This window comes from Misgurnus anguillicaudatus, chromosome 8 (assembly GCF_027580225.2).
Source record: "Misgurnus anguillicaudatus chromosome 8, ASM2758022v2, whole genome shotgun sequence".
Lineage (NCBI taxonomy): Eukaryota > Metazoa > Chordata > Actinopteri > Cypriniformes > Cobitidae > Misgurnus > Misgurnus anguillicaudatus.
This window is the reverse complement of record NC_073344.2, coordinates 22,036,774-22,063,906: the sequence shown is the minus strand read 5'-3', so window position 1 is coordinate 22,063,906 and position 27,133 is coordinate 22,036,774. Positions and strand designations below refer to the sequence as shown.

At 38.3% G+C, this 27,133-nt stretch overlaps 1 protein-coding gene across 1 annotated transcript in view; it reads right to left on the bottom strand.

Annotated features, from left to right (window-relative positions):
- Window positions 1–27,133, bottom strand: part of angpt4 (angiopoietin 4) — a 50,700-nt gene that overhangs the window by 15,413 nt on the left and 8,154 nt on the right. Inside the window, exons 2-3 of the mRNA XM_055213435.2 lie at window positions 6,390–6,545; window positions 6,110–6,231 (exon numbers count right to left, since the gene is read on the bottom strand). Of these exons, the coding sequence (XP_055069410.1) occupies window positions 6,110–6,231; window positions 6,390–6,545 (278 nt within the window). The remainder of the gene's footprint in view (window positions 1–6,109; window positions 6,232–6,389; window positions 6,546–27,133) is intronic.

Below are 27,133 nucleotides of genomic sequence, written 5' to 3'. Positions count from 1 at the left end.
ACCATATCTTTTCTAAAACCATATCCATATTAAGTTTGGACAGAGATTGTAGCAAAAAGCAGTGCTAATGTCAAGCCAATTGCACTGAACGAGCAAAGCAATGTAAAGTCTGTCACCGGGACAGTAAGTAGACTTTTAAATTTGAACTAATGAGTGGATTAAGCTTTTTAAATCGGCAAGAGAGAAATAGAAAGATAGGCACTTTCACTGCTTCTGCTCTATCTAATAGAAATTATTACCATTATAAAATCAGTCATAACATCAGTCACATTTATAATCTATAGACCTGCACTGTCTATGAATATACTATACATAGTATTGTATTATATTGAGTTTGATAAAAGGGGTCTAATTGCTTCATATATCAGTGCAAAAACAGTAAGTGTTTTCGTGGTGCTTTGACAAACCGTGTCAGCTTTGTTAATGGCAAAGAAAGTTTGGGGTGCTTAAATTAATGAAATATAATGTGAAATTAATATCAATTTTCAATGAATCAAAGTATTGTGTTGTGTCACACATTATTAGTTCTACGTCACATGTATAGTAGACCATTATTTGTCAGTGGGTAATAATTGCCCTTTTCACCGGCTACCACCACCAAGTAAATTTCAGATCTGTGGGAAACACTGCAACATTTAAGAAGACAAGGCGGCATGTGGTTTAAAATATGGCAAGTAAAATAAAAAGCATATCTGTATGCAATACAGTTTCATTATTGTTCATTATTATCCAGAGCGCCTTAATATAACTTGAAAAAAATATGTGCGACCAAATTATATTTTGCGCCAGTAACTGAAAAAGTTGGTAGCGCAAGTGCCACCAGTGGAAAAGGTTAGTGTAGTTCCCTGTATATTTATATCTGTCTGTTTGCCTGCCTGCCTTTGTCTATTGTTCTATCTGTCTGTCTGTCTGTCTGTCTGTCTGTCTATATTTATATCTGTCTGCCTGCCTGCCTGTATGTTTGTCTATCGTTCTATCTATCTATGTTTGTCTTTCTGTCTGTCTTTCTATTCCTGCCTGCCTGTCTGTCTGTCTATCTATAAATCTATCTATCTGTTGGTCTGTCTACCGCTTTGTCTATCTATATATTTGTCTGTCTTTGTATCTATCTGTCTGTCTATATTTATATCTGTCTGTCTGTATTTATATCTGTCTGCCTCCCTGCCTGTATGTTTGTCTATCGTTCTATCTATCTATGTTTGTCTTTCTGTCCGTCTGTCTGTATTTATATCTGTCTGCCTGCCTGCCTGCCTGTCTATATTTATATCTGTCTGTCTTTATCTGTCTGTGTGCCTTTCTGTCTGTCTGTCTTTATTCCTGCCTGTCTGTCTGTCTGTCTTTATTCCTGTCTGTCTGTCTGTCTGTCTGTCTGTCTGTCTGTCTGTCTGTCTGTCTATCTATCTATCTATCTATCTATCTATCTATCTATCTATCTATCTATCTATCTATCTATCTATCTATCTATCTATCTGTTGGTCTGTCTGCCGTTATGTCTATCTATATATGTGTCTGTCTTTGTATCTATCTGTCTGTCTATATTTATATCTGTCTGCCTGCCTGTCTGCCTGCCTGTCTGTCTATTGTTCTATCTATCTATGTCTGTCTTTCTGTCTGTCTGTCTATCTCCCTGCCTGCCTGCCTGCCTGTCTGTATTTATATCCGTCTGTCTTTGTCTGTCTGTCTGCCTTTCTATTCCTGCCTGCTTGTCTGTCTGTCTGTCTTTCTATTGATATATGTCTGCCTGTCTGCCTGCCTGTCTATCTTTATATCTGTCTGTCTGTCTGCCTGCCTGTCTATCCATTTATCTATTTGTCTATCGTTCTATCTATCTATGTCTGTCTTTCTATCTTTATATCTCTCTATGTTTTTGTATGTCTGCCTTCCTGCCTGTCTGTCTATAGATATTTCTGTTTATATTGCTAAAAGATTATTAAAGAGTGTAATTTGCATCTTTAAAAAAATAATAGTGAATCCAGTGAGGAAAAAGGAGAGCTGTTTCTCTAATGAAGTATCATTACACCCTATTATTCTGTCTGAATGTGAGATTATCATCTTAAAATGACTGAATACTGTTTCATTATTAGATTGTCTTCCTATGCTGTGGTGTGTTTAATAATTCTGTTCAACTTTGAGCTCAAGGCGAATTGAGGTTTTTCCAGCCCTGCTTTACTTGCATTATACACTGTGTATTCAGGATTGTGTGTCTGGATCAGAAATGGGACTAAATTAATCAAATTTGTTGTCAAAAGAATTTATAGCTGCAAAACAATGAGCCACTGCTACAAAACTCAGCAATTCTCTCTGTGTGTGTTGAAATATAACAGTTACCCTGGAGCAAAGGCCTAAAACAACTGGAAAGCAAATCAAAACTTCATCCAGCCATGTACTGTGACTAAACGCTTGCTTTGTTAAATTACAATAGATAGTCGTTTTACATGCTTTTGTTGCCAGTTGTACGATGTTTATAATTTGTTCGTGACTGATCACACAGATTCATTTTCACACAATCGATTGGCGGGAAGCGTGTACATTTCATGCCAGGGCTTAAGACGTGTACAACCCTGAACAATTGTTTGCTGGCTCTTACACAATACAGATAAACCTGTATCATTTCTGACAGCAATTATAAACATTTGTTCCCTTGCACAGTTGTAAGTCGTCGTGGAAAGCTCTTACACGAAAACTGAAATATTAAATAGCTTCGGTTTGTCTATTATAATGGTGTTTGATGACCCCATACAGCTACCCAAACATTACCGAAACGCAGTTGGTCGTCATAGCTGAATGACATCAAGCGTTATCTGTTTAATCTAGCGAGAGCCAAGTACAAAGGGTGCTTTATGGGAAAACCCTTTGTCTGTCTTTATAAGTGTACAAAGGAAATTCGCCTGGGGTCTGCTTTGTGTGCTGCCCCTATTCCGTAGTTATTAAACATTATAAACAATCAATTAAGTGTTTGATTAATTCCCTATACAAACCCATCACCCCTGCTGCGATCTCTTGAAGCTGTTAGTATGGGAAAGTAGTATGCGTTTTTAAGCACAATGAGATCTCTAGGATAAAAAGTGAACATATCATTACAAAGATACATATAGTGCTACTGACCTGTCCTACTTTCATTGATGTGAAAGTCTCAATTTTCTCTCCATTCAGTCAAATAATTTTTTTCTTCTTTAATTTACATGTTAACATTTTAGTTTAAATGAGACACATTTTTATTCCACTTTGTACAGTAATGGCGCTTTTCTATTGCATAGTACCCCACAGTTTGGGTCGGGTCAGCTTACTTTTTGGGGATTTTCCCCTGGGTACAGTACATAGTACTCAATACTTTTTTAGTACCACCTCGGTTGAGGTTCCAAGCGAGCTGAGCTGAAACGTGAACGTAAAAACACTGAAGATCAGTCATTGGTCTTAGAGAATCGTGACGAGCATTATTGTTGTAAGTACTCAAACTCCCTTTTAGCCGTGAAAAACATCCACAGGTTGAGAATCAGGAACACCATACCAGTGTTTCCCATTCGCGACTCGAAAATGCGCAACATTTTGCAACTTAAATCAGGGTCACGGGAGCGCGTCGATTGATGCCACGAGTCTAGGTACAAAAACTCATGTGAGACCGAGGTAGTGATAAATGCAATGTGCAAACATTTATTTTTTGTGGTCAATTTTGATTTTGTGACAGACTGACAAATAAATGAATGTATGGGAACGTATATCATGCCAACGACACTCTCACTTGTATGATGGCACAGCAGTAGGCAGCGCAAATATAACCACATGTCTATAATCCCTCACACTTTGAAGTGATACTAAACTCAATGGAAAAGCTAACCAAGCCAAAGTGACCCGACCTGACCCGTGGGGTACTATGCAATGGAAAAGCACCATAATATAAATCACAAGTGTGCCCAGAATTGTTTTGTAAAGTTCAGCTCAAAATAGCCCATAGATCATTTACTGTATTATAGCATGTCCAAAATGACTCTATTTAGGTGGAAAAAACGTGCTGAAATTGTGTGGGTTACTTTAAATGCAAATAAGATACAAAGCCACGCCCCCTTATCAGAACAGAATCAATAGGCACAGGCGGACTGTGGGTCTTAAACCCAAGACCATTTCAACTCGATTCCATACACGCTGATAGACAGCTGTTTTTAAACCGTCCTGTGCCTACATGTATTTGTGTTCACGTTCTGACTAAACGTTCTGATAAATGTTTCTAATTACAATGCAATTTGCGGGTTCGAGTTAAACGGGTCGGGTAGCTTACGGAATTAAATTAATGCTGCTGTCGGTTAAAGTGGTGATCGGTTAATTATGGGTTCTTCCCGTGCAAGACTGAATTTTGTGTTCTTGAGATTAACTTTGTTGTTACTATAGCGGTGTGCGTGCTAGAAGTGCATGTGCGTTAGTAAAATAAAGCCAAAAATGTTCACAAAGTTGACAGACTATTAGATCATTTTATTTATTTTTTATGAGATTTTTGTATTTTTTTTAAGGTGCGACATTTGTTGCTTTTGCGCTGGGTTATGTGATTACAGAATCACGAAAAACTGAAAAGGACTGATTAACATCTACACCACAAAAGCATGCGAATGCGTTACTGACTTCCTGCCAATGTGATCGAGCTTAAAAGGTTTCACACCATTTACACCTGTACTATGTATTAGGTTCTTCCACTTGTGATGTGATCTGACGCATCTTAAACAGCCTCTTACATCCAAACAGTGTTGGCCATTAACTAATTACTTGTTAGTTATTGTACAACTATTTATTTTGCTGGTAAATAGTAGTGTAAAAAATAAATTTGCAATAATACAGTTACCATCCAAAAAATGTCTAGTTACTAGTTATTGTCATCACCAATGCATGAAGCTAAGTTTTCATTCTGCCAACATATTTGGTTGGTTCCAGCTGCTTGAGGCCTATTGCAGTTTTTAGTAGACTATATTTTTTACTGCTTTATTTAATTACAACCTTGTTTAAAAAATAGTTTGAGCCAGTTGTATTCTTCATTTATCTGTAACTTTTATGGAGTCGCAGACTGCAAAAATTATGCATTTACCAAAATTAAAATTTTTTGGGATGTAATGGGAAAGTAATGTAACTAATTACTGTTGTCTGCACTGTAAAAAAAAACTTTGCTGCCTTAAAAAATTTTGTTAAATCAACTCAGATTTACAGAAATTAGTTGTCACAACTTATAAAATATAGTTGAGAAAAGTCAACTTAAATTTATACGTTATAACAACTCACCTGTAGTTATAACAACTCATCTCTAGTCAAGATAAATAATAGTAAGTTGAAATGACTTGTAAATCCGAGTTGATTCAACAAAAAAAGTATTTTTACAGTGAAATAATATTACTTTTGAAAGGAGTAACTACACTGCAAAAAATTATTTTCAAGAAAAAAATTCTTAGTATTTTTGTTGTGTTTTCAGTAAAAATATCTAAAAATTAAGATGCTTTATCTTGATGAGCAAAACGACCCAAGAAAATAAGTCTAGTTTTTAGAGCAAAAATATCAAATTTAAGTGATTTTGTGAATAAAACAAGCAAAAAAGTCTGCCAATGGGGTATGCAAAAAATTACACATTTTTCTTAAACACAAAAATCAAGAAAATTTTGCTTGCCCCATTGGCAGATTTTTTTGCTTGTTTTATGCACAAAATCCCTTAAATTTGATATTTTCGGTTTAAAAACTACTTATTTTCTTGGGTCGTTTTACTCATTAAAAAAGCATCTTATTTTAAGAATTTTTTGATATTTTTACTGAAAACAAGACAAAAATACTAAGAAAATCTTTACTTCAAAATAATTTTTTGCAGTGTAGTAATGAGTAATATATAAAACATTTTTGAGTTACTTGTCCAACACTGCCAAACACCAAAAACCTTGGTTGCCCAAGCGTGGAGACAATGGCGGACAGTGTACAATATGCTAATACGGCAGATTCTGTCAGCCGTCATGGGCGTGGCTTGGGCAATGTGATGTCACATTGCAAAGAAAATGAAAACTGCTTGATTACAAGACCATTTAGGTTTAATAGGGTTTCAGGTTCTACCCTCTCTTCGTATGCTCATACGGAAAATGTTCACTCTCACCTGTTCTTGTCTCTGAGTTTTGAAATTTCTGAAATCTGTGTTAAGAGCTCCTTCTCCAGTTTATTTGTTGAGAGTGAATTCTCTAATAACTGAATTGCAATTCGTGTTGTCTGGTTCATAACCTGCAAAATGCAATGCAATGAAATTAAGATTACACAGATATTTGGTTTTCAAATTTCAGTTGCTATGTTTAATTGTAATAATTGTTATTTGAATTTGGCTCTACGTTTGATAAATACTTTTCAATCTACATTGATAAAATGCTTTCTGTTCAGGTTACCTTGGCCTCCACGACATTAAGTTTTCTGGTCTGTTCAGCGGTCTGGGTAAGCAGGTTAGTGCCGATTTCCAACATAGTGGCCGTCTGGTTATGAACTGCATCAGCCTGGATGTGCACCATCCCAGTCTTCACATTCTGCTGAACGTAGTTTTCTAACTGTTGATGAATAAATTAGATCAATTAAAAACCTTTCATACAACTCAAGTAGGTGGGCAAATGACACCAGTGCTTGCTTACAATCAGAAAATAACCAGAAGCATAGTACAATGCTGTTTTCCTTTCATTACAATCCCACATATTGTTTGTGTTGTTTTGCAAGTGATCTGTGAACATTTCTGCTCTGACAACCTGAACTAAATCTTTGTTTTCATTGGCCGAGCCTGATTAAAGCCCCCAGCATGCTTCAATAACCGTGGGTCAGAACTAGAAATTTTATTATACACAGTTTTGTTGCCTGCCCAGTAGGGTTTTGATTCTTTGGGGACGGGACGCAGTGCCAATCTACGTTGCTGCTGAGTGACTACGTACTCCCAAAAGATTTGAAAATAAACATGTCATCACCAGGACCACATAGATTCTGAGAAACCGAGTATCTTTGTAATTGTATCACAATGGAAATAAACAGGTTGAACCCCGAGGGACGGCAAATGCGCTTGATGTGGTCAGAACTGAAATGTACAGTACATACACTACACCCTGTGCAAATAATGCAATGGGTACTTTTTATTGAGACGTCTGTTTGGCGCACACATTTGTGTCACAATTAAACCCACAATGGTCGATTGATTAAATTAATTAACACAAACAAGAAACCAAAAGTTTGGGATTTGTGCTGTTGTTGTTCACTCCCAGAAGACACAGCATGCCCTGACCGATTAATTGACCCGAGCTTCCTGCCCTGGATTAAAATCACACAAGTTGAATCCAGTTTGGGAACGCTGATCTGGATTCAGTTGGGTCAACGTCATGAGCATTAAGCAAAAGCAGATGTTTTATCTCTTGCATGTCTCCTCCTTACACAATGCGAGAACGGAAAGGTAAAGTGCATCTGCTTTCTGCTGGGTAGCGATGGAGTCACGACATGAGAATTGATGACATCATCTTTTTGGATCTCCATTCACATTGGCCGCAAATGTTTATAGGTGATTACAAAAAAAATGCAGGCCGAAGTTCGTTCGGTTCATAGCAATTCAGACAGTCACATTGAAAGTGTATGGATTACACAAATGTAATCTTCAAGTAGGTGTCAGTTGGTGGCCGCTTTTAATAAAAATAAATGATTCATTGTTTTACAACTCCTTTAGCTGAAATTGTTTCCCGAAAAGATTTACAGAAGACATATTAATGTCTCTCAGGATTATCCTTGGGTTAAATGCCTCACTCAAGGGCATAACAGCGATAGGTTAAACCTTGACGTGCTTGAACCTACAGGCTTTCCATCAACAGCTCTTAACCCCAGATCTTTAGTCACTATAAATTACACCACCCAACAAGTTGAAAAACTTTTAAACATGAACTTGATGTTTACAGTCATTTACAAGTTCTTCACTCGTTCTCAAAGGAACCAGAGAATGAAAAGTAAAAAGGTACTTTTTTAGGAAGACAGATTTGATTTAACTTTCTTTTAAAAACCACCTGCGGTGAGCGTGTGGTCTGAAAAGCAAACCCGTCTCCCTGCTGGTCTTCCACATTGACTAAATCTCCTGTAATCCTTACATCGCTCTCTGGGGTCTCAACACACCACAAGAACTCGCCAACCAACAAAACAATAAACAACTTCCTGCTGCGCTATTTCTTATTCCAGCGCAACAAAACCTTTCAGGATCCAGGGGAATTTCTGGCAACGCAACAAAGCCTCCCAGGTCGCAACCGCAAGGTTTGTTTATGTCTTGGAATGCTGCGGTTTATTGAAGAGGTTTCCTGGAGTTAAGGTATTCATTTCCTAATGAGGATTATTAAGCATAATAAAAGAGAGGTTTTCTTCAGGCTTGCTTAAACAGAGAGGGAAAAATGTTTGGTTTGAACTAATGGAGCGTAACATTTCGGTAAAGTTCATATCGAAGCGCCAAAGAGAGGCTGTCAGTAGACTTAGTTTATTTGCCATTATGTTTATTGGTTATTACATTTCCAAATAGCAATTGGATGTTAAAACGTTTCCACATTAAAATTCTGTAATTATGATAGAAGCTCTTAATACTTGAGCTTTATTCATGTTCATAAAACAAATGAGATCCAACAGCTAAGTACTAAAATGTAATACCTGAGGATGCTAGAAGACTTTAGCCGTTTCTCAATATGCGTTCTTGTCTGTACTTGTGTTCTTGTGGACTTGTGAAACGTCATCAGTCGCGGCCCAAGTACTGTTCCTATTCATAGTTCGCATCAAGCCCAAGTTCACATAAAATCCCGGATGTGTTCTTGATCCGCCCATTTTATCGAGGATGCATCAGAAGAGACTTGTGTGGACTTATGACAGCGAGGTTTCCCAGAATGCATTTCGCGTCAGGAGTTCGTTCTTCAGAGTCTGAACTTGCAAGTTCGAACTACGAAGGACACAAGTCCGAGTTCGGCGTACTTGGTATTGAGAAACGGCTTTTGACTGTTACTGGAGTAGTTCACCCAAAAATGAAATCATTATTTATTTACCCTCGTGTCGTTTGATCGCCAATGTCTTTTAATGTTCTTCAGAACCCAAGATTTGTTTTTAAAAGAAAGTGTTGTTTTGGGTTACTGTGGGAGTGGATGGTGACCACCTCTTCGAGCTTTAAAAAGAGCAAAAAGTGTTAAACAAATAACTCCACTCGACTTGTGCCGTGTGGTTTAAGTGTCCTAAAGGCATACAAAAGGGTTTGGTAAAAAAATAGCAATTTGATGAAAGTCTTGACCTCTGTACCTGACATCCAGTGTACCTGAACTGTTGTTTAGACAAACTTTTGGGTCCTATTGAAGCTTGAAGGCTTTTGTTGTTTCTATTTGGAAGTGGATTGTGGCCTCGGTCACAAAGAGAGATGTTTGGGGGTTCAAAACATAGATATGTATACACATAGATTTATCATTCAACCGCTCCCTATACGCAGACACATCCACCATTTTGGAATGGTCCAGATGTCGTTCACAGTTTTCCAGGATACCATGACATTGCGCGGCCTCTGGTTCGTAAAAGATTTATATTCCTGAATATATTTATATTGAAAAATTTTTTTAAGTAAAAATGTTTTGTTTTTATGTATTAACTTAATATCACAGGTTTTTAACTATAGTAACTTTTAATGTTGTGTTAGCAAACACTTTCATTGTGGTGTATCATAGTTTTAAAATTATTGTGTTTGGGTCCACAACATTTTATTAAAAATCAGTATAACTACAGTTGCGGACACACTGTCAGTTTGTTCTATAGTGTTCAGAAACCGTCGTGTAAGGATAACTGGCTTAAGTTAATCTCTTTCCGGGAAACTGCCCCTTTATTTTCATTAAAAAATAATCTTAACTTAATATTGACAGCCGATAAACAAAAACATGGCTTTAATCTGCTTCCCCAGTTTTAAAGTGATCACAATATGGTGAAACTGGTTAAGGGGCTGTTCAGATGGAAAATGCTTGGCGCGTTGGTTACCTGGCGGTGCACTTGAAGCATTCTGAAAAGTAGAGATGCCGCATGCGCTACTTGATTGCTTCGCTTCCATTATAAGGACACATACCGCGCGCCTACATTTTACAACAAACTTGAGCGTCCAAAAATGCGATACGTGAACCGCCCCTAAAACTGCATTGGACCGTTCAAATCTGGTCAGTGTTGGGGAAAGTTACTTTTAAAAGTAATACATTACAATATTAAGTTGCTCCCAAAAAAGTAACTAATTGGGTTACTTAGTTACTTTTCATGGCAAACGCAAGCGTCTCTTTTATTATTAACCCTTTAGATTCTTCTGCAGCAGGCACTTATTTTGACAAGGCACGTGTCAAACTCGACGCGCAGAACAGATATTTTGAAATAACGAACTACACACATGACGGGCTGCATACATGTTGTGATGAACTTCGCATTGAGCGCCCTCGAAAAAAGAAGTCACCGGCCGCCACCGTCTTTGAATAAGTTTACATTTTTGGGTGAACTTTCCTTTTAAGATTTTTTCTTTAATATCTGTGACTTGAAGTGTTACAGCACTGTTCATTTTGGAAGCATTTGTATGAGAAAAGAAAGCTTGTATGTTGGATTGCCATATTTAATTTAACATTTGCAAGATGTGGACATAAAACTGTTCTTGCAATATTGTGAGTGGTGACATTAGAAAAAAACTCTTATTTTTTAATATCTTTTGTTATATTAATTTTGGCACCTTTGGAACATGACTTCATAAAGGAAGGGCAGTATACGCCCTTAAGGCGAGAGTATATTGTTCCCTGTAGTAGGATATATTTAAAGGGGTCATCGTGTCAGATTTTACAATATATGAAGTTAAATTATGTCTGACGGGGTAGATGACCTTACAGAGGAAATTATTTTTCTTTATAAAGGTGAAGGGGAACATGTCTCTTGATTATTTTCATGATTTTTTGTAATACTAGTGATAACGATCTTTGTATGCATTATAGCGAGATATTCGATGAGGGTTTAGTGAGGGACGTGCTGCTTCTGTCAAGAAGTATTTTTCATACAGTAAAATCTGTGTGGTCCATATTAAAATGCTTTTCCAGCCATATAAGAAATATGTAAACTTACTGTCTGTTTTGGATGGCAGAAATCCCTGCTTTATGTATTTTATTTCAGATTACTGCTAGATAAACTGGACTTATGCTATCATACTACTTATCATACTAATTTATTTAAGCAGCATGTATATTGTGCACCATGCCAATGTTCTGACACAAAGGATCAAGAAATGGTCCCAGTCAATGGGGCAGTGCCCTTTATAAAGCTCTTAATATGGTACATATATGTATGAATTTTTGTACCATTTTTTTTTTTTTAAAGTGTGAAAGTTTTAAGAAAGATTTATTGTTTCCATAGTGCACAAAATAGTATGCATTATTCATTGCATACTGTGCATTAAGTAGCATGCTAAAATGCAAGTACAAACCTTTGAGTTACTGCAGCTTGGTTTTTTACACACAAACACACAGAAAACGTTATATTTACAGTATTATTTAAAGTTTAGTGGCGAAGTTTGATTTATGGAAATATGAATTTTTTTAACAACTAGCTCAATTTTATTGCAACTCTAATAAAAAGATATTTATCTTGCCAAAATATTATTTCATGATAAAAACATTTCATAAATATTTTTGACCACTTTTATAAGATCCTGTTTAATGTTTCTTTTTATTAGAAATAACACTGAAGATATTCACCCGATACAGAAACCTTTCCATTTTTTTTTATTATTATTCTGGAGCATATTGAACATCCTTTTAAGGATTTGATTTTGTAAATCTGTAGGTGTGAGTGGTACGCCTCACATATTTGTATAGACCCCTATATGGTTCCTGATTCATTTTTGTCATGTTATCTTTCCGCTTTAAGACCTCCGCATACCCCACAGCTCAAAAACATGCCCTGATAAACTTGATCTTTTGTGCCTTGACATGACACTGTGCAGTAAGACAGAATTTAGGGTGAGCGCACCCGACTAACATCGCTAGATTTGAGCTAAACTTAGCAGAACCGCTTTAATCTCAGACTCTTTAGAACTTCCTGGAGTTGAGGGTTTGTGTTAATACTTGGACCAACTGTACTAAATTGTGCCTTGTACGGGGGCAGATCGAGCAGAACCAGTGCTGACCCGCGGGGAATTATTCCAGAACAATCTTCTCTCACATCTCAGTTTTAAATCAGAAGCAGATGGACGAAATCTGTGCTGTTGAATCTGCTCTCGCTCTCTGTCTTTTCAACAAGCCTCCTTTGCATAGGAGGGATATTAATTTTTCCACCTGCCTCTCTGTTTTGCATAACCTTTCACCTTCTTTTAGTGTAAAAGACATTTCTCAGACACATAATGCATTAAATAGATCATTTGACACAGATTATTTGTCCTGGTAAATATGCCATATATAGAGAAGACTGGGGTTAGTTGTCACAAGAACTACACTAACATGCAGTGATTGGGCACATAAGTATTACTCAAACTAGGATACGTTAAGGGTTTTAATTACTGAAACTATGAATGTTGAATATATACACTCACCTAAAGGATCACTAGGAACACATGTTCAGTTTCTCATTAATGGAATTATCTAATCAACCAATCACATGGCAGTTGCTTCAATGCATTTAGGGGTCTGGTCCTGTCAAGACAATCTCCTGAACTCCAAACTGAATGTCGGAATGGGAAAGAAAGGTGATTTAAGCAATTTTGAGCGTGGCATGGTTGTTGGTGCCAGACGGGCCGGTCTGAGTATTTCACAATCTGCTCAGTTACTGGGATTTTCACGCACAACCATTAAAAGGGTTTACAAAGAATGGTGTGAAAAGGGAAAAACATCCAGTATGCGGCAGACCTGTGTGCGAAAATGTCTTGTTGATACTAGAGGTCAGAGGAGAATGGGCCGACTGATTCAAGCTGATAGAAGAGCAACTTTGACTGAAATAATCACTCGTTACAACCGAGGTATGAAGCAAAGCATTTGTGAAGCCACAACACGCACAACCTTGAGGCGGATAGGCTACAATAGCAGAAGACCCCACCGGGTATCACTCATCTCCACTACAAATAGAAAATAGAGGCTACACTTTGCATGAGCTCACCAAAATTGGACAGTTGAAGACTGGAAAAATGTTGCCTGGTCTGATGAGTCTCGATTTCTATTGAGACATTCAGATGGTAGAGTCAGAATTTGGCGTAAACAGAATGAGAACATGAATCCATCATGCCTTGTTATGATGTACCCATCCTCTGATGGCTACTTCCAGCAGGATAATGCACCATGTCACAAAGCTCGTATTATTTCAAAATGGTTACTTGAACATGACAATGAGTTCACTGTACTAAAATGGCCCCCACAGTCACCAGATCTCAACCCGATAGAGCATCTTTGGGATGTGGTGGAACGGGAGCTTCGTGCCCTGGATGTGCATCCCACAAATCTCCATCAACTGCAAGATGCTATCCTATCAATATAGGCCAACATTTCTAAAGAATGCTTTCAGCACCTTATTGAATCAATGCCATGTAGAAGGCAGTTCTGAAGGTGAAAGGGGGTCAAACACAGTATTAAAAAGATGTTCCTAATAATCCTTTAGGTGAGTGTATATTATGTAATGTCATTTAGTGTGACAATTGACAGTAGACTACATACAAACTATACTATAGTAATATTGGTTATATCGTGCTATTATAATGCTAAAATCAGACAACTTTTAACCTTTGTACATAATAATAATCCAAAAATGTCAAGGCTGTTTTCAAAAAATAAATTAGGTTTGTATAAAATAATTAATTTAAATAAAACAATCACTTTATAGGAAATGTGTCATGTGACTCGCATAACCTTGCTATGTTTGTTTGTATTGGAAAGAGTTTGAATTCAGTGTCTGAACCCATTTTAGCAAAGATACTGTATAGTCGTGAGGGCCAGCAATGTTTTTACAACAAGATTTGCCAAGTTGAGATGCTCTGAAAGTGAAAGAGAGACTGTTTAAGTCAAGGTATACAAGCATTTTCAGTTCATTTCCATGTAAGTCTTCAGTCGCAATCCTGGATTGTGGGATTACAGTGGTACTGATGAGAATGACGCGGTAGACATTGCATCAAATAAGTTCAAGTTTCTCTTCTTTGTGCAAATGTGGAAACCATCTTTTTCCAACAGTGTACGATTGAGCTGTATTTACGTGAACAGCATTGGTGCGATTTTTTTCCTCTGCAAGGGAAACAAGTGAGGCGCAGCAGGTGTCATAAAACTGCCGAAAACTCACTGCAGTTGGCCAAATTCAAGATTTTTGGGTATGTTTTTTTTTCTGTGAGGCCATCAGACCTGGTAATCCTTCATACATCGTAAAATCCATAACTGTGCTGAAATATACAGTATGGGAATATATCATTTTTCTGTCAAAGTTGATATAAAGCACACAGCACAATTTGATAATGTGACCTGCCAAGTAGCTCTTAAGAAAAGAGACCAATCCATCATACGAACAAAAGGTTCACCAGGGAAATATCAGATATCATTTTATATTTTATTTCTTTATTGTATAAAGTCAAAACTTCTGGTAATGTAATAAAAAAGATAACCACAAACCATGGGGTCCAGTGGTTCATGCAGTGTGTATTCAGCTTGTGTCTATCAGAAAAAACTTTTTTTCATACGTGAATGTCAAGAAAATAGTTCACTTTGGCTGTAGTTTAAAAAAAGGAATGAAAGTTATTTGCATTACATAAAAATATATGGTTACATTAATTTTAATGACCTATAGCACTTTTTCAAGCAAAATATTAGTCGTAATAGATTATGCTGTTTAACGCGCTGAATTACCACCATAGTGCGATGCATAGTTTGAGAAACTTTGTTACACATTGTCGTTCTAATCACATTCTCTGTTGTTTCGGTTTATTTCCGAAGTCTCATTCAAACGCAAGTTCCCACTTGTGTCACTGTAGGGTTCTCCCAGCATACTAAAGCATGAACGCAGATGCCCATTCTTCAAACGCAGCGCTTTAATTCTCTTGACAAATTGAAAGATCACACACCTAAAGGATTATTAGGAACACCAGTCAAGTAAGTGGCATTGATTCAACAAGGTGCTGAAAGCATTTTTTAGAAATGTTGGCCCATATTGATAGGATAGCCTGTTGCAGTTGATGGAGATTTGTGGGATGGACATCCAGGGCACGAAGCTCCCGTTCCACCACATCCCAAAGATGCTCTATTGGGTTGAGATCTGGTGACTGTGGGGGCCATTTTAGTACAGTGAACTCATTGTCATGTTCAAGAAACCAATTTGAAATGATTCGAGCTTTGTGACATGGTGCATTATCCTGCTGGAAGTAGCCATCAGAGGATGGGTACATGGTGGTCATAAAGGGATGGACATGGTCAGAAACAATGCTCAGGTAGGCCGTGGCATTTAAACGATGCCCAATTGGCACTAAGGGGCCTAAAGTGTGCCAAGAAAACATCCCCCACACCATTACACCACCACCACCAGCCTGCACAGTGGTAACAAGGCATGATGGATCCATGTTCTCATTCTGTTTACGCCAAATTCTGACTCTACCATCTGAATGTCTCAACAGAAATCGAGACTCTTTCGAACATTTTTCCAGTCTTCAACTGTCCAATTTTGGTGAGCTCGTGTAAATTGTAGCCTCTATTTCCTATTTGCAGTGGAGATGAGTGGTACCCGGTGGAGTCTTCTGCTGTTGTAGCCTATCCGACTCAAGGTTGTGCGTGTTGTGGCTTCACAAATGCTTTGCTGCATACCTCGGTTGTAACGAGTGTTTATTTCAGTCAAAGTTGCTCTTCTATCAGCTTGAATCAGTCGGCCCATTCTCCTCTGACCTCTAGCATCAACAAGGCATTTTTACCCACAGGACTGGATGTTTTTCCCTTTTCACACCATTCTTTGTAAACCCTAGAAATGGTTGTGCGTGAAAATCCCAGTAACTGAGCAGATTGTGAAATACTCAGACCGGCCCGTCTGGCACCAACAACCATGCCACGCTCAAAATTTGAAGCAACTGCCATGTGATTGGTTGATTAGATAATTGCATAATGAGAAATTGAACAGGTGTTCCATAGTTGACTAAAGGGGCGGTCACACTAGACTTTGAGCATGCGAATATTTCTCGAACATTGATGCGATTTGGCGGGGTTGCTTCGTCCATATTAGTTTTTTTCATGCCGTGACGTACCGATGTTTTATCTGGTCACATGTCTTCACGTGATACGAATTTGCGAGATACAAGTTCACCAGACTTGAACTTTGGCATGCAACAATGCTTTTGGGAAACACACCCAAGGTTGTTGAATGTTAGGATGCTGCTGTTGAAATTATCTCAGAGTGATTTTTTTCTAGCTAGTTTATAATAAGAACTTTGACTGTGCGCATATCGGTTGCCATCCGTTAGGTGAGGGTGTTGAGAGTTATTGCTGTATGTTTTTGGTGAGAATAGGTCCGAAGTTAGTCAAGTGATTGGATCTAATATGCACACTTTGTTTCTTGAACTGGTGCATTAATGACTCCCAAAAATTGTGAATCAGGCAGCCAATCAAAATGAGATAAGACATGTCCACCTACAGAGCCCTGGAGCCAAATCTGACAATAGTTTCTAACCACATTCGGGCCAGTTGGGCAGTTGATAGTTGGGAAAGTCCCTTAACCCCCAACCCTTAATGTATACATTTTTTTAGATGCAACATTTTCATCCATTTTCATCCTCATGATGCACTGCGGTCATTTGCACGTCCATTGTAAATTGTTGTTATTAGTTAATGTTAATAACAACTATTTCGCAATTGTTTCTGTTATCGCCAGGGAAGGGTGTATCGTCAATCGATGTGCTTGTTATATTTGTTTGTTGTAATGTTATTTGACCCTGTTTACTTAGTTAACATCGATGAGATCTCTATTTGTTTTAATGGCTTAAGGGGTGTTCTTTTCATTGAGTCAACGAAATGTGGATGTTCAAGTGAACAAATAAATATCTGTTTGTTTAAAACCTTACCTTATCAGGGACCCACAATTCAACACAGAACACACACATTCAAACAAGCAATTATCTGACATCTAAGTCAATAGATCTCACTGTGAAAAATGATTGCGCAACGTTTCTCAGCTGCTTCGATAAAAGTCGGCGAGTTACTCGAACGATTACGCTTCTCTAATCTTGCTGGATGATTATTTAGAGGTGGAAGGGTTAAGACTATATTTGATTGAGCTAGACTTTAACATCTATTATGATTATTAAACCTTACTGCTTCTCTGAAACCGTGTTTTCTTTACAATTCAGATCGGGCTGCAACCAATCAGAGCGAGGCTGTTGACCCTGTGGTGGATGGGGCGTGCAGCTGTGCAGAAAGAGCCGTGATTCCTCTCTCTCTGAGCTAACATAAACAAACAAACTGTGGGCTAACGCTCAGGGCTGCGGCACAATCCACCCTGGACGACAGGAGGCTGATTGGGTAATATATGAGGCACTTACGATCTTTTTCTCTTTTTTTTGTACAAGGTTAAGATTTAAAGAACGTAGAATAGGCTTTCTGTTTTATAACACTTTCTGAGACAGATAGAAAAACTCCTGGTAAACATTTCCATAAAGTTTTATAGGCAAACTTGCGTTTTGGCAGACAAATGAGATGAACATTAGGTAAACAATGCAATTTAATTTTGTTGTTTGCTAGTTTTTGTTCCGTTCTGTCGTTTGCAAAATTTTTACAGTTGTAGTGCTATCTTTTTTTATTTAAAGGGGACATTTCACAACTTTTTTAAGATGTCAAATAAATCTTTGGTGTCCCAAGAGTAGATATGTGAAGTTCCAGCTCAAAATACCCCATTGATAATTTATTATAGTATGTTAAAATTACTACTTTGTATGTGTGAGCAAAAATGTGCTGTTTTTGGGTGTGTTTTTTTAATGCAAATTAAATGCACTAAACGGCAGTGTCGTGGTTGAATAGTGCAGATATTATCCCCTTCTGACATCACAAGAGGATCCAAATTTCAATTTTTTCACATTCTTGCAGAGAATAGTTTATCAAACGTTACTGGGTTGTTCTTTTTCATGATTTCTAGGTTGATAGATGCACCAGGGACCAAATTATAGCACTTAAACATGAAAAAGTCAGATTTTCATGATATAACTTAATTTAATTAAACTCTACGGACCCACCAGCAGGGCCAAAACTGCATCATTAGAAAAAAATGTAAAAAAATATGTAAGGTATAATTGACGACGGGCCATTGAATTAAAAGAAAATAATGCACACCCAAGGTGGTTATGCGGCACGACGCAAAGTGGAGTGCCGTTACACCGCGGGTGTGCATTATTTTCAAATATTTCAAAGGACCGGAGTCAATTATTCCACTTATATCACGGTTACCACAAACATTGCTCTGGTGCCTATTTTTAAGACATTTGAAAAGTAGGCGGTTATCGAAAATAATGCATACCCATGGAACATTTCTCAACCAATCAGAATACAGCATTCAACAAACCCATGGTATAAATATTTTTTAAATAAGACAATTTTTTATCATAGATGATTCTTTTAAAGGTCATGTTCTTTCTGGTCCCATTTTTTAAACCCTAGTTAGTGTGTAATGTTTCTATAATAACATAAATAATACCTGTCAAAGTTCAAAGCTCAAAGTTCACTACCAGGCGATATATATTTTCTTTAACAGAATCCAGCTTTCAAAGCCTACAGCGAACGGCCGGTTTGGACTACAGCCCTCTACCTCCTGCTTTAATGACATCACTAAAACAGTTTTTTGACTAAACTCCGCCCACAGGAATATGTCAGTCGCCACCTAAGCTAATTGCAAGCTAAGCTGCTATCGAATCACAACACACTAAACAAACTACACAATCAGAACTCGATACGTATTTCTGAAGGAGGGACTTCATAGAACCAGGAAGACATCAGCCCGTTTTGAGGACAGTGAAAAGAGCGGTATACAGATAAGTAAATTATGTAAAAAATACCTCGTTTTTTACATGTGAAACATGAACACATGTTATATTGCGTACTGTAAACACAATCAAAGCTTCAGAACACCGAAAGAACGGGAGCTTTAAATTCAGGCATGCCCAATTCTGAGCATTTATGATTTTATGCAATATGGAGTTTTGTTTGGTTTGGTCCACGTACGGTGTGTTGGCTTGGACCATTTATAATCTGATGTTAATTCACTTTTTGCAGATATACACATTTTACAGTCTGCATTTTGTTAGATTACAGACCAAAACCATACTGATGACTCATACTGCACTCAACATGATTTTGACCAATCAGACGTTCTGTAGAACGAGGATGCCCCATCCCCATTACAACATGCAACACTTCGGAGTAGCAAGGATCATCTCATTTTATGCCTTTAAGCATGCTTTTATAGCCTGACGTTGTCATACTCAATTCAAGTCAGAATTTGAGTCTGATACCGCTCCATTGAGCTATAATTATGAGGCGTGTCTCAACCGAAAAATGCCTCTGCACTCAATTGGATAGACCTACGACCAATCAGAGCAACGGAGTGTGTGACGTATGTTGAAATTACGTCTTTGCAGCCTGACAGAACTGCAAGTTATTTCGCTACAATGACATTAACATTGTGATTATACTAAGTCTGAGTTAGCGAATGTACATCAACACCTATGTTTACAACATTTCATTTATATCACAACATTAAGTATTTACTAAGTCATACAGTAAGACTATCTCTTACCATTTGTACGTTAGGTGAACTTCATCCACGACGATACCCATTATTTTGGCTTGAAAATATTGGAGCCTAGCATGTCCCTCCACTTATTCAGCAACCACGATTCCGGGCTTCTGAAAAGAAGCTGGCCACGACCGCTAATTATATCCATCTCGTCGTGCACGCCGAGTTGCATCGCCGTGATAACATTACCCATTTCAGTTGCGTCGAACTTTTGCCGAATCCCGTAGGAAGGACGGCAAAAACATCCAACAAATGCCTTGATCGCGTTTCTCTGTTCCTCTTTTAAAATCAATACTCTGTCAATATCTTTTAGAACAGACTCAATGTCAGATTCCACACATCTGAACTCTACAGCGGCAGCCATTTCGTTGTAAACAGATTCAACACACGCGCTCTTTGGTGACGTGGTTCATTACGTTACTGTATAAAGCCCGCCCTGACAATTTGATTGGTTCGACCAGCTTTGGGTCTAGCATAGTAGCTCCTCAACGGAAAAACGCCAGACCGATCTTCCCGTTCTCAAAATCTTGTGGGCGGGGCTAAGATCGGCTGGCACCCAGGCTAATGCTTTTAAGCATAGGCGCCGATTCCCACTGAAATGGCAGACATGCTCAAATAATTTTAAACAAAACACTTTATTCGGGAGCCTCTCTGATTGGTGTAATATCTACAATGCTCTGATGAATAAGCTAAATAAGGGGCGCTTCATATTTAGTGTGTCTAAAACTGTGCAGAAAATGCAGAAAATTCATCCATCATTCCAAAGCGCCTGGGCGTCTGCCATTGCTAAGCAACTTAAGTGTTGCGCGTTGTTGTGCTGAGCACCCACCGGAGGAAAAGTTATCGGCACCTATGGCCTTAAGTTATAAAGAAAATGTCACCACATATTTACCTTTGATTACCAATGTGCATTGGTAGGAAGTTCTAGTATGGAAAAAGATCAACAAATTGTAACCAGGAGTCCCATTTTTACCGTGTCTTGTAAAAGCATTAATTTTATTTCATATAACGGATTATTGCATTTGTGTAATGTCCCGTTGGAAATTCTGGCAGAACAAAGTATACTGACATTTTCACATCAGCGAGAAAAAACAAAAGAGGTCTCTGACTGTAACACAGCAGATGTCCCAGTACTCGTGTGTGTTTTTTCTTCTAAACTTCTTGTTCTGGGTTGCAACACTAATGGGCTTTCAAGTAGACACTGGGGCAGGTTAAAAACATCTATTTCCTTCTTAATGTTTGCCCCTTAAACAGGATGCACATTTATTATCCTCTGCCATTGCTGTTCTTATTTAAATGCTTTATTGCTTTTCTTAAAGGGAAATTAATGGCGACAGTCATTGCAGTTTTAAAGAGGCACTGCGTGTGCGTGATCGCGGGGGGAAATTACCGCTACCAGTTAGTGTCAGTTTACCTACAAAAATGCCTTTGATCAAAGCGAGAGAAACCGCCGTGCCTCATGAGAGCAAACAGTAAACCTCAAGACTCTAATCATTCATCTGAAGCACACAAACATAAGGATACTAAGGAGCCACTGGTCTGGAATCAGTTTCGGACACAACTTTAAGTGTGGGATTTGGTTTTTGAAATCAAGTTACGAAAACTTTGGTTTCAAGCCCATATAGTCAGTATATCTATACTGTATTTATCAAAGACTTGGACACCACATTTGTTTGTTTTACAAGATGAAGTATCATTTTTCCTATTTCACGAATCTAACTATAATAAAAAATTTAAAATAACATTTTACTAAATTCCCCCCATTGGTCACACAAACAGATAGTCACCCAAAATGCATGCAGTTGGTCAAGCCAAAGTTGCTGTGCATGTGTGGGTTAGGGTTAGGTTTAGGGTTAGGCTCGTCTAAGTATTTTAAATGAGAAGTAAATGCATCACTTTTCCCCAGAATAAGTTAAGACAAAGGAAATGACATATGAATTGGTTTCATTCGTGCAAACTGTGTAAAAGGAGTTTTTTATTTGTTTTGACGCACACATCCAAATGTGACTGCACTATAATTTGAGCTAAGTAAACACAAAACATAATCACACACAATGTTCATCAAAGACCCTTAAAAGTTTGCATTTTCCCACAGTAGAAAGTACATTCACATGTGTTGGTTGGTGTAAACATTGCATACTCAAATTTAAACCAAAAAAAAATGCAAAATACAGCAATACTTTGCTTTTCATCATAATACCTCAGTAACACATGAGGAGCTCAGATGCAAAAGCCTGTACTGATATCCACCAAATGTTCTTGGCGCGTATTTACGCTTCAAATTCGCTTCATCCCGACCTCAAGTCATTCAGAAATACCAGTTTGTTGGCAGAATCCATTAAAAGACCTAACCCTAACCCTCATTTACAAAATTTGGGCTCTTAATATGTTTCTATTATTGAAATTATTAGTTAATAAATGCATATTAGACCTAAAACAAGAAAGTTACTTTTATTGTAGTTTCAGTTGCAAAAGATGTTTAAACCAACGTGCGTGCACGTAAGCGCTGGAGCGCCCTGCGACGCTTCGATAGCATTTAGCTTAGCCCCATTCATTCAATGGTACCATTTAGAGATAAAGTTAGAAGTGACCAAACACATCAACGTTTTTCCTATTTAAGATGAGTAGTTATACGAGCAAGTTTGGTGGTACAAAATAAAATGTGGCGCTTTTCTAAGCGGATTTAAAAGAGGAACTATATTTTATGGCGTAATAGCACTTTTGGGAGTACTTCGACAGATGATAGAGGGATGTATCAACAATTCTTAGTTAAGGTAATAACATATTTTAATATTGAAAATGAGTAGACTATTCCTTTAAGGGGGTGTGCACACCAAAGCGTTTAAATGTGGCGGAAAACGGCAGGCGGATATTGACAGTAGGCGCTTGCCAGCATTTTTCTACTTCAGCTTTGTGTATCAGTCGTTGAGCGAATCGCCCATAGATATGTATAAAGGCTAGATATCTCACCTGCACTGCTGGCCAATTGAGTGGAATGTCCCCATATGGTGGCCATCTTACCACAGGCAGCTCGCTCACTCGTACGTAGCATTGAGTTTTAATGGTGCAGGTACTTTTAAATGACCATAACTTGCTTAATTTTCTACCGATTTTCAAATGGTTTGGTTTGTTATAAACATCAAAGATGTACCTATGGCATACTTGTACAAAAAATCCAGAAATATAGCCACAATAATAAAGTTTGTAAGAAACCATACCGTTTGAAAAATTGTAGAAATTTGAGAAAGTTATGATAATTTAAAAGTACCTGCACCATTAAACTCAATGCTATGAGTGAGCGAGCTCATATCAGATCTAGCCTTTATACATATCTATGGAAGCGCCGGTTACTTGTTGTGATTGTTTGTCCCACCCCTCCTCCACTGTGATTGGACGGCCGAGTGAGAACTGACATTGACAACCTAAGCGTTCACCCACAGTTGAACATTTTTCAATTCTCGGCGCTCAGCACAGAAAACTGCAGTTTTTGAAAAGTGCACCACTTCCATTGGAAACAATTGAAAACATAACTTCTGGCGTAAAAGCTTTGGTGTGCACGCTACCTAAAAGTAAAATTTCAGCTTTACGCATACATGACGGTCTGTGTACAATGCATTTGACGCAAATTTCGTCATCAGAATAGTATGCATGCACTGTACGCTGACTGTCGGATTTTTGTAACCGTGCATACTTTGTATGCGTAGGTGGTGCATGTGTGTATTCTCACAGGAGAATGTAGTGTGTAGCCCAGAAGATGCTTTGCAAGGCTGTGCATTCGACCGTGCACATACATTCGTGTACACGTAAAATCTGAGTCTGGGGTATGGCATTAAACTTAAGCATGCATCTCATCCAGCATCTTTTGTTGTTGTGAAAGTGTTTTGCAAAGCGTATGGCGTGTTGAGGAGCAACTAAATATTTCATTTGATAGGCATTTTTAGAGAAGCAGGGAGGGCGTTGATATAAATCGTAGATGAGTATATCATAGAGACTTGGGTGGGCTCTCTTTACTTGGACCGGTAAACAAACAGCCACCGCAACACACACACACAAAACAATCCCAAAAGTCCACAGCAGTGCCCTGTCATCTACCCACAATATGGACAAAGCCTCACTTCACTCGAATGTTTCAGTCAAATTTTTTAAGTTATTTTTGTTACAGCGCAGCTCAACGGCGTTAGGTCTTCTGCTGTGAAAGCAGTAATATTTCAATGACAGCTGAATCTGTTCATCAAAATGTATTTGCTGAATAGCTGTTAAGTTCATCGCTATCAGTGAGGTTGTTGTCACTCTGTAGGAGTTCTGGCTCCAGTGGAGATCTCCTAATGTTGACTGATGCTCGACCAAGACCACGTCCACATCTTCCCCAAACCCGAAGACACTTCCTTAAGAATGATAAACACGAGCGAAATGTTTGTTTAACAACCCGAAGCCTTCTGCCATGAACAGAGCCAAACTAAATATACACACACAAAGAAGAGCACACACAAATAACACAGCAGGAGACGAAACCTATGTACAAGAGTCAAGCACAAACACTTAATGCATCTCTTCTGTTGTGCGTGCTATTGCAGCTTGAACTCACTGGAATACGTATTTTACGAGTTGGCAAAGTAAATTGTACAAAAGCGTACACTTATCATGAATAAACAATCATGAAACCCCACCCCTGAACCCAAAGGAACGGGGCGAAAGCAAATCGTAAAAACGTATGCGTGTCGTCGTACAACATATTACAAAGTAGCGTATTTTACCACGTTTTGCCATGATATTGCGTTACTGTCCAAAGTCTTCAGGGGGTCGCACACCGGACGAAAAGTGCGCACCGCGTCGCGTCTAGGACAACTCAGAGATATTGTACACTGGAAGTGCACATTATAGCGCGAATAGCGCCAGATAGCATCTACTTCAAAATGCAAATTATACGTTAGCAGCCAATGTTAATCGCTAACTATTTGGGACATATATGATGTCATTTACTGTTAAACTCTGTGAGTGGCGCGACAGGGATTTGATCAGCGTTCTGAGTCACAGCAGACAGCCGCCGACAGCTGGCGACAAGCGCCGCCAGTGTGCGTACATTAATAGAAAATAAAGTATTCTGTTTTTAGATTCATGGCGCGGCACTGCGCTTCTCGTCCGGTGTGCGACCCCCTTCAGGCCGTGTACATAGCATGTTTGAAGTGACTCAATTCAGATTTTTCAACCCAGTCTCACAAATTTGCGTATAAGTAGCACGAAGTGTGAAAATCGTACAATACATACACCAAATTCCACTTTGGCGTGCATATGATACGCCAGTCCTTCCCATTCAATTAAACGGCGCATCTTTTTTAGTCGTTTTATTTATTGGTTTAATTTTTTTTACCATTTTCGCTTGGGTTTAGGGTTAAAACAACTTTTTGTTATATAAAAATGACATCCTAACCCAAACCCCAAGCGACCATAGCTTAAATATAGTCAAAAACATGGAGAAACCTGTATATTAAATAACCTCCTTAAGCAAATCTGAAATCTAACCCTAAACCCAAGAGAAAATGGTTTAGAAAAGCAGAAAAAATTGAGAAACCAATGAATAAAATGTCAAAAAAAGATGCGCCGTTTAAGTGAATGGGGAGAACTGGCTTATGATACGCACGCCAAAGTGGAATTTGGCATATGTATTGCACGATTTTCACACTTCGTGCTATTTATAAGCATCTACATGAGACTGGGTAGGATTTTTCCCTGTGGCACAGATCGGATATGACCCACGAACGTGTAAGCAAGAAAAAAAAGCGCAAAGATTCCGATATTCTCAGATCGTTTTCAGACCTCATTCATATGTGGAAATAAATCGGATATGTATCGGATACATGTATTCGTGTCCACAATGTAAGATCGGACAGGTCGGATATTCCCATCTCAACACGTGCCTTGCGTTATTAAAAATGTGATGCTTGCAAATCGGGGACGATGTTTCGCTCAGAAATAAAGCTCTATAATCTTGTGTCCATTGCATATCGCGACATTATACTTTCTATGTGGTTTAAGCTGTTCCTGGTCAGTATGTCTACCTTGAATTGTTTTGCCAAATGTTTAGTGTAAATGCAGATATCGTATACAAGCCGCTTTTAAAAGATGATGTTAAGCAGGCCAAAAAAATCTGATACATGCAACAACTATGAATTGGGCATCAAGATTTGCAGTTTAAATCCAGCCAAAATCTCAATGTGACTTTTGCAGATATCTGAATTTTGTTGTTATTCACTTCTTGTATTATTCAATATAATTATTTTTTGGCGCCTAAGGCTGTCAAACTGTGAAAAGCACCATAATCAGCGAATAATGACCTAAACTTGGATTTGTTCCTTATCTGGTTATGACAAAATAGCAGATGAAAGATACAAACCTGTTCTCCCCAAACGATTTCATGCAGTCTTTATGCGTCACACTTGCCGTTTTGAAAAATGTTGGTAGGATTTTACAGCAAAATGAAGCGAACGCACAACTAATCGAAACGGACATGAAATTTCGCCTGTGCCAAATGTTGCGTCACACAGTCGTGTTTACAACATGTTTCATCAACATAATCAGATCTTCTTACATCTAGAAACATTTTGAAGGCTCAGCCCAAAGTTCCCTCGTTCTCAGGGTTCCCCCGACATACTTGTATGTTTCCCACAAGACTATGGCTTTTATTTTGAGCTCGGAGAGAACATTCTTTACAGGAACATGTGGCGGGGCTGTGATGAGTGAGCGTTTGATGTGCACGCCTCAGATTCGGCTTGTTGATAGCGAGAGTAATCGACGGCCCGGCTCTCGTGGGCTCCCAGATTGTGCCATTTTACGGTGTTGTTAAAGGCACAGCTGAGACGTCGTAAACTCGACAGGCTTTGCGTTTTTCCAAACTTCTCCTTCAACCTCTCTCTCAATCCTCTAAAGAGGAATAAAATGCATAATAGCAAAGAGAAAGAGACTGTGAGATGCAAGGGACTCATTAATGTGGTGTTGCATTAGGAGGAACCAATCACATGCTGAGAAGGTCTTTATTTTCTTTCCTTCATTTCAAAGCCACTCTTTAACGGACTGATAATTGGGTTACCTTTGCTCAAGCTGTTTCGAGTATGTAATACCCTAAACGTTGTTTGCACAGCATCTAAGTGAGCCCTTGAAAATGAGCTTTGATTGCAGGGTGATGAATGCGCAGGCATTACAAAATTTCCGCGTTGTGAGATTTGCTGACCGTTAACATCTTGCTGTTTTGCCAATAATTAGCGTTGCTGAGGGAAGCATGGCTATTATTATTATTCGCTTTAATTTGCTCTATTCACTCTTAACCCACGACCCTAAATATTAAGCTTCAGCGCATAACTCATCCTGCACT